The sequence below is a fragment of the Tiliqua scincoides genome, chromosome 4 (assembly GCF_035046505.1).
Source record: "Tiliqua scincoides isolate rTilSci1 chromosome 4, rTilSci1.hap2, whole genome shotgun sequence".
In the NCBI taxonomy this organism is placed as follows: Eukaryota; Metazoa; Chordata; class Lepidosauria; order Squamata; family Scincidae; genus Tiliqua; species Tiliqua scincoides.
The window spans coordinates 153,103,888-153,113,036 of NC_089824.1; the positions used below are offsets into that span (position 1 = coordinate 153,103,888).

The window sequence follows — 9,149 nt, forward strand, 5'->3', positions numbered from 1 at the left end:
TGGAAGAGTGCTTTGAACACAGATTAACCCTAGCCTTCTCTCAGGCTTGAAACTGGGCAGAGGCTGAGAGTTTGTTCCCTTGGTCACAATGCACATCCGATGCAGTCTAAGTAGCTCCACAGTACAACTATCTGGATAATCTTCCTCCCCAGCTCCAAGTTTGGAAACAGTGCTGAGACTCTCCAGATTGGATATGCATCTTGGTGGACCTGTGTGTGAGTGCATAAAATGAGCTAATTGAATGAAATGAAATGAAATTTATTAGCACTATTTAGATTATTAAACACTGCTATTGGATGTTTTGTAAGGATAATTGTTCTTCCCAGTCTGAGAACTGTCTTTGATCCTGATGCGATCATATGAATGACTTCTTCTTTCCCCAAGAGACTAGGGAAACTTTGTATGTAGTCAAAACAGTTCAGTGAGCTCTGAATGTTCAAACCCTGTTCCACTTATTGAGATGTTCTGCTTCATTATTTTATTAATCACTTGTATAAAGTTTCTTCCTAGCACTGTGCACTTATCTTCTTTCCTTACAACACTGTTTCCACATTAGAAATTAGCCATAAGTCTCTTTGGTAATGTAGTGGCTCTTTTATTTGCTCTTTTTTTCCCCAGGCACTTAAAATAAGGGAACATTGCAAGTGCCCTGCTTTGCTTGGCCCGGACCCTCGTCTTACTTTCAAACTGAGCATGCCGTATCTCCTGCAAGAAGCTAAAGCTAAGGAAGACCCAAATGTCATCTCACAGTCTTGAAAAACAAAAATGCCTCCCTTTTTTTCCCCATTGAGAAGAAGATGCCTGATGATATTGCAGCTGAAAAAGAACTGTCAAGGTGAAGGCAGAAATACGTCCTGTGTAACTTTTGATCCAAATGCTAATTGCATAGTTTGTTTCTTCTTCAGACTTTGAAGGATTTTGAAATGCAAAGTGAGCAGACAGCTCTGGGTAATTGCCAAAGACTTGTGACTGTGACATGTACGTGGAATTCCACTTGCACATAAATTTGCAGAAGATTGCTTCGTGTTTGCATTGAGAAATTTCTCTGTTGATGGGGAGCAGTTGCCTTTGTAAGAGAGAACTGGAAACCCATGCTTGCATCAGGTATTGAATTATACTTGTTATATTGACAGGCTATGGTAATACATGCTCGCATGCACAAATAAATAATAGGGTATGATGTTTGACTTGCAGAATTGACCCAGCAGCAAAGAATGTGAACTCTCACTTTTGTTTCCAAATGCAAGTCTCAAAGGGACAATCAATTAAACTTTTTGGGGGGAGAAGGGAGAATACTGGAAGTTTAAACATCGCTTCTGTCTAAATGTCCCTATAGGACCAGTTCTTGTGGTGCAATTTAAAGCTGTAGCTGCAAGCTCATGTTGGACTTGGATCTGTCCCTTTCAGTGCAGGAAATTCTGAAATGAAATTTATTAGAGCTATTTAAAATAATAAACATTGGCATTGAACTTTGTACAGAAAAGATTACCTTTATAAAAGTGGTGGGGAAGACCACCTTTTGAGCATGCATCTATTTCTCGTAACTATATTTTTGGAAATGAAAATAATTCACTGCCTCTGTAAGAAGAAGATGCAATAAACGGACCAGTGAGCTACTCAGAGTTCCACCTGAATTACCACTGGGATCTTCAAGCACAGTGGTTTCCAAACTATTTTGACTGGTAGCTCCCTTGACCTAGTAACTAGGCTGTTGGCTGCAGCTCCCTATTAGGGTTACAATCTTACACATTGTATTAGGGCAGTAGGTTTTTGCAAGGATTCTGTGGCTTCCCTGGCTGGTTTCCACGGCTCCCCAGAGAGCTACAGCTCACAATTTGGAAACCACTGTTCTAGCATAATGCTTTTACAAAACACAGACTGAGCCAACACTTAACATTGAAGGAATCCAGGAGGACTGTGTAGTTCTTGCAATGATAAACCTGTTTGCAAGTGTTTTCAGTTAAAACTTGCATCACTAAGGTGCATGTTAAATTATTTGTCAGTATTTTAAGTAAACAAAATACCTCTTGAGCCATTGAGTTAGTTACAGTACCTCTCTGCGGAACAAGTACTCACTAAGGCAGGGCTTTTCAAACTGGGGCGTTGCGACGCCCCAGCCTGTGGGGCCTGGCCTCTTGCCTCCTTAAGGGGCTGGGGCAGCCTGGAGGCAGGGAGGAGGCAGCGGTGCAATCCCCAGGATTGCGCCACTCAGGGGGCTTCAGGGGCTTGGGAGCACTTACCCAAGCCTCCTACAGCCTCCCCAGGGTGCAGGGAGCCTGGTGCGAACCTTTGGCAGGGCTCCCTGCAGCAGTGAAAGTGAAAGCAGAGCGATCGTGCTTCACTTCCGCTTTAGCGGAGGCAGGGTGCGATACATTCACTGCCCCTGCAAGCACTTGCAGTGGCTCAGACTCTCCAGGAGATTTTGAAAACCACTGCACTAAGGGCAGCAGTGAAGGTTTTGTTGGTCAGTCATGTGTGTTGTGGTATGGTGTAGGAGTTTCTAGCAGAGTGAAAACAAAACAAACGGCAGCGCAGCAGAAACTCGAGGCTAATGTCCAAGGTAGTTCTTCAGGAGGCTTGTAAATTGTAAAGAAGCACTCGACACGAAAAGCTGGGTTCCATCACCAAGGTATAGTATATACAAAGGATATTTACCATAACATGGTCAAACATACAGCAACACACATACGGCTTCTTGATTCCTATGTCGTTGTCCCCCCAGCGTTTGTCTGCAGGCTTGTTTTATGCACAAGGCACGCCCACAATCAGGTGCACAGAGTTAGCAATCCATAACGGCTGCTACTTGCTACAGACAGGCTATTCGAACATAGAGCTTGTCACATTTCCTCCTGTGCACAGGACCTGAGTGATTTCACTGGGTTCAGACCGCAACAATATGGGTTTGTTTTTTTTAAGTGAAACATACTTGTGTACCCTTATTAAGACCTGAAGGAAAATTTGGGGTATGAGTGAATTTTCTTCCATTTTGTCCTGAAAAGCTTTTCCATTGGAGAAATTGAATTCAAAATGATGACCAAACTACTTCTTAAACTAGTATTTTGACGATAATGTTCTTACAGTCTCACTGTGCAAAACCCCTGGATTTAAAGGTGGAAATATTTATGACTATAGTCCAAGTGCTACTGCCTTTGTCTCTCATTTGCTTCAGAACTTGATATTAAGTAAAATAAAGGGATTAATATTTGAAGTTACCAAAACAATTAGGGAGCAAACAGGAGTTTGGGTCAACGGTAATTTTGGACTAAGGACCACAGTTACCGACCCACTTCTGTTCTTTCAGGTATACTGCGTTGCAGGAGTCGCTGGCTAGAATGCCAACTGATCCTCCTGTTTCAAAACAGGGTATAAAAGGCCAAAAGGACTTCGAAGCAAGCCCACAGCCTAGAGTATAGCCATATCTGACTCCAAGGAGGGAAGCAGGCCAAGGGAGCCTGAGCTACCATACTTGGAGCATGTTGCAAAGTAGCCCACCCGGATGACTGGCACAGTGGCTTTAGGCTGCACTCAAGCGAGGAAAGACACAAAGGTTGGAAAGGAAAAAGAAGTGGCTGGTTACCTGTCCTGCAGGCTAGCTTGGCACAGTGGTTCTTGGGTACAGGCTGGAATGGATGGAGCACCACTGGACAAGCAAATGCTGCTGCTGCAGCAACAAGGCAGGCAGATGAGAAAAGAGATAAGCTTTAAGGTCACCCAGCTTTTTATATTCTTCCCCCCACCCATAGAGTCTTATAGGATCTTATCCAGGGGAGCTCAGTAAGGAATGTCTTGTGGCGATTGACTGCTCCTTTCCAGTCCTATATTGGTACCACCATTACTTGGCAACTTAATGAAGGTGCAACAATCTCTGGAGGCCAGTTGCTTCATTAGCATTGACTCCCTAACTGAAGTTGGCAATGGAGTTGGTGAGGGCAGCCTTCTGAAGAAAAGCATTCTTTCGTGTTGCTGATGACTGTTTAGTTGAAGTCATGAAGCTCCCAGGGATGTAGCTTTTGTTTAGAGGGTAATATGCACTATGTGGGGTGCTGCCACCCATGGAATTTTAAAAAAATCAAGCAAGGCTTCCTCCAAACTAACCTTATTGGGAAGGGAGTGCAGTGCAAAAAAAAAAAAAGAGGCTGCAATCCTATGCACACTTTCTTGGGAGTAGGCCCCATTGGACACAATGGGACTTACTTCTGAGTAGACATGCGCAGGATTGTGCTGTTAAAAGTTACATCTAGTTTGACCGTATTATATCTAGTGGTGATATATACTTGTATCCAGATTTTTATTGATCTTTAATTATACCATACAAATATTTCTGTGTGTTCTGAATGCTTTACCTAAAAATATGAATTTCTTATGTTTCTGCATGATAACGCTGAGGTTAGCATGTGATTTCTAAGCCCAGATAATAAAATTCTTTTTTGGGTTTCTTATAGTGTTGATGGTTTCAGTTTCATTTTATTTATTTTTTTCCTATCTTTCAAACTTGGCAAGTAACTTAAGATGCAGGACCTTGAAGCTCCATTTCCAGCAGTGAATATGTTTTAGAATCCCTTTCGCATGAGAGGGAAGGGGAAATGCCTCTTCTAAAAGCACCTTTGTGGCACATATGCTGCACCTCTGGCCACACAGCAACAGCATGGAAGCATGCAACAGCACCCCAGCTTTTGTGCCACTGCAAAGGGCCTTGTGTTGCTTGATCATGAGTTCTGGCCGTGTAAGGCCCAGACAGGATTGGCTTGTGAGAAACGTTGCTGTGAACCGGGGTTGCCTTGGCTTGAATCTCATTTCCAACATGAACTTGCTAGGTACCCTTAGAGCCACTCCTTCTTAGCCTTGGTTCCCCTGTACAGTAAGCAGATAATGAACAGACAAAAGAAACTATTTATTACCCAGCATGTAATTCATTTGTGGAACTCCTTGCCCAAAGATGTGGTGATGGTGTCTGGCCTAGATGCCTTTAAAAGGGGATTAATCAAATTCCTGGAGGATAAGTCCATCACAGGTTAAAACCATGATGTGCAATCTCCTGATTTTAAAAGTAGACTAATTCAGAATGCCAGATGGAAGGGATGGCACCAGGATGCTGGTCTCTTGTTGTCTTGTGTGCTCCCTGAGGCATCTGGTGAGTCACTGTGAGAAACAGGAAGCTGGACTAGATGGGCCTATGGCCTGATCCAGTGGAGTTCTTATGTTAATGCTTCTCTTACAGGGTTATTGTAAGAATTACATTAAGTCTTAAGATAATACATCTGAAGTGCTTTTCACGAGTAAAGCATTATAGTTAAGTGGTGTTAACTGTGCTTATGAATGCCCAGCTAATATTCACCTTGCTCAAGAAGATCTGAAGTGATGCAACTCTTCTGCTGTTCTCTCTAGGCCAGTGGTTCTCACGCATTTAGCACCAGGACCCATTTTTAAGAATGAGAATCTGTCAGGACCTGCCGGAAATAATGTCGTGACCCGAAGTGGGTCCTGATGCTAAAAAGTTTGGGAAATACTGGTCTATAGCATTGCTTCTGAGGTCAGCCCAGAACCTCTCCTTCTCCTTACTAGTGGGAATGTTCTGATGATGCTGTCCCTTACTGTGTTAAGGAGGTACATGAGTTGCCCTAAGGCAGTGGTTCTCAAATGTTTTAGCACCGGGAAACACTTTTAAGAGTGACAATCTGTCAGAACCCACCAGAAGTGATGTCATTAACCTGGAAGTGATGTCTTGGCTGGCAGTGGCATCCTCAAGCAGGAAAATGTTTAACAATCCTAGGCTGCAATCCTGCCCACACTTACCCAGGAGTAAGTCCCATTTACTATCATTGTTAAAAGAATATACATAGTAGCTTGTTACAAGTACAGGTCTGTAATATTTCCCCAAATGCAGTTGCATAGTATGGTAGCATCAAGTCTAACATTTTAAAATATTGAAATGAATGGGGTCCCACCTAATGGGTCCCAACCCACAGTATGAGAAACACTGCTCTAGGGTCATTCCATGTCAAGTGGTCTAGGGCTCCCTGCGTGATCATCATGGATTTTAATGAAATTTTGTGTGTAGAGTCTCACATCTCTCAAACTTTGGTAAAGGTTTAGGTTCGCCGGTTCAATACTTGTGGAGCTATAGCCATTTGTTTGACCCCATACTGCAACTATGTTCAGTATGAATGTGAGATTTTGACAACTTTGAGACATAATATCCCCCTTGCTAATTTTTCAAAACAAATGAAACCTAGCTGCTTTATACAACTTTTTGCGCTCTATTTAATGAAACTAATAACAATTTTTGTTGAGTGTGTCCAAAGTGGTTAAAATTGTAGCAAAGCCAAAAAAATCAGTGGTCCAAAAAAAATCCAGAGTTTAATGTTGAATAGCTCCAGCAATAATTAAGTAATAATTGTGAAATTTAGTGCATAATATCCCAATATAACCTTGTTTTCAAATATGTAATTTCAGCCTCCTAGCTCTTTCCATTAGTTTACAAATTAAGTGTAAAGTTGTTGTAAAAAGGCCAAAATTGTAAAATTTTGCTTTTACAAAAAAGTACCTTCTAGAAATGCTTTTAAACTAATCTCATTCAAAAGAGCATGTTGCAAACCCTCCAGAAAAATGGGTTTGATTTTCTAATGCAGGCAAGCAGTGCCTGAAAAATAGGGACAAAGTTGGGAGACACTGCCATAGCAACAGCCTATATTTCAACATGCAATTCTGTCATTTTTCAGGTCGTGCTGATTTTTTCAAAACAATTTTTTATCCACATCATTATAACTATTCCATAGTGACATCGTCACTACCAGTTCAAGAACTTGCTGGCAACCCCATTGCTGTAGAGGTTACACCTGATAGCCGTGCAATACCAGCCACTGCAATGGGTGGGTTTCTTCATACAGGTTCCCAAGCCTGTAATTTGCTTTCTTTGTCAAGATTCCAAAGCCTTGTATGGGTATTTTTTCTGGTTCCCAAGCCAATGATTGGGCTGCTTATCCTAGGTTTCCAAGCCTAAACTGGGTATCTTACATGGTTCCCAAGCCCAAATCTGCAGTTCAATTTTAAGCGCTAACAATATTTTTTTACATTCTGTTTGCATTTATGAGCCACTTTCTTCAACACGTTCAAGTTTCCCGGTTGTTATGTTGTCTGTACATATCAATTTCCAGAAACTGTTGAAAGTCTGTTTTCAATTTCTAACAAGACAAACTCTGGAATGTGCTAAGCCATTTGAATTCATAAGGTAAATTGAAAAGCTATTGCCAGAAGCTATGGCCAAACTCTGAAGCTTCCTGTCAAGTGACTCCACCAAAGAGAATTATTGAACTCCTTCCTCTTTGCCTCCCTCCTCCATGACTCAGACCCAGGTTCAGTCTTCTGTGTACCCTGTGAGAATGCTCCTTGGTAGACCCACAAAGAAAGAGGCATGCTGTCTGCAGTTTCTGAAGAACTATGATCTAGTCCAGGGGTATCAAACTCATTTCATACAGAGGGCCAAATAGCATTCATGATCACTGATGAGAGTTGAAAGTGATGTCATTAGGCAGGAAGTGATGTCATTAAACAGGTCATGACCAAAAATAAGCACTTTTTCTCAGTTGGGAACTCATTAGCTGCAAATGACAGAAGAGAAAATATACACATCTTGATCATATTCAAGATATGGGAGAGTTTTCAAGTGGGCTGCCCTTTCCGCAGAAACACCTCAGCATGGCTCAGCGCCTGAGGGCCGGATAAAAAGCTTCCGTGGATTGCATCCAGCTCCCAGGCCTTATGTTTGACACCCTTGATTTACTCTGATCTACATGAGAGATCTAATGTCGATCCAGTGGGCGGCGGCAGTGAAGAAGGCCAATTCTATGCTTGGGATCATTAGGAAAGGTATTGAGAACAAAACAGCTAATATTATAATGCCATTGTACAAATCGATGGTAAGGCCACACCTGGAGTATTGTGTCCAGTTCTGGTCGCCGCATCTCACAAAAACATAGTGGAAATGGAAAAGGTGCAAAAGAGAGCGACTAAGATGATTGCTGGGCTGGGGCACCTTCCTTATGAGGAAAGGCTACGGCGTTTGGGCCTCTTCAGCCTAGAAAAGAGGCGCCTGAGGGGGGACATGATTGAGACATACAAAATTATGCAGGGGATGGACAGAGTGGATAGAGGGATGCTCTTTACACTCTCACATAACACCAGAACCAGGGGACATCCACTAAAATTGAGTGTTGGGAGAGTTAGGACAGACAAAAGAAAATATTTCTTTACTCAGCGTGTGGTTGGTCTGTGGAACTCCTTGCCACAGGATGTGGTGATGGCGTCTGGCCTGGATGCCTTTAAAAGGGGATTGGACAAGTTTCTGGAGGAAAAATCCATTACGGGTTACAAGCCATGATGTGTACGTGCAACCTCCTGATTTTAGAAATGGGCTATGTCAGAATGCCAGATGCAAGGGAGGGCACCAGGATGAGGTCTCTTGTTATCTGGTGTGCTCCCTGGGGCATTTGGTGGGCTGCTGTGAGATACAGGAAGCTGGACTAGATGGGCCTATGGCCTGATCCAGTGGGGCTGTTCTTATGTTCTTAATGGAGGGGGGCTGCCAACTTTCATAGTGTTGAAGGAAGAGAATGACCAAAATGGTGTAGGAGAGGGTGATTATCTAGTAAGATGTTTCCTGCAGGAGCCTAGAACTGTACAGAGATTGGGAGGCACAATGATATTTGAGTGAACAACATCCTTTAGGGCATTCATTCAGCTTGCTTTGGTTTGGCAGTATAAAGTTGAATGAGCTAAACATTGCGCTTGGCCAGTGTCTCTTGGACCTGAGGCAGGGAGAGAGTATAGTTTAGATCAGGGGTGGGTATAGTTGAGTAGCTGCCCAGAAGGGCCCACTCCTGAACTCTGAGACCACCCATGTTCCTATAACATGTAGTCGTGATGGGGCAACTCTCTTAGGGTGCAATCCTAACCCCTTATGTCAGTGCTTTCCAGCACTGGCATAGCAGTGCCAGTGGGACATGTGCTGCATCCTGCAGTTGGGTATCACTCACAGAGGCCTCCTCAAAGTAAGGGAATGTTTGTTCCCTTACTTTGGAGCTGCATTGCCCTTATGTCAGTGCTGGAAAGCACTGACATAAGGGGTTAGGATGGTGCCCTTAGGGCCTACC

General features: G+C 43.0%; 1 protein-coding gene across 6 annotated transcripts in view; it reads left to right on the plus strand.

Moving 5' to 3' along the window:
• The window catches only part of OMA1 (OMA1 zinc metallopeptidase), a 45,270-nt gene extending 40,831 nt beyond the window's left edge, over positions 1 to 4,439 (plus strand). For all 6 annotated transcript variants that reach the window (XM_066626355.1, XM_066626351.1, XM_066626350.1 and 3 more), the window contains one exon: positions 619 to 4,439. In XM_066626355.1, coding sequence (XP_066482452.1) covers positions 619 to 756 — 138 coding nt within the window. In that variant the 3' untranslated portion in view covers positions 757 to 4,439. The remainder of the gene's footprint in view (positions 1 to 618) is intronic.
• Positions 4,440 to 9,149: the final 4,710 nt, after the last annotated feature.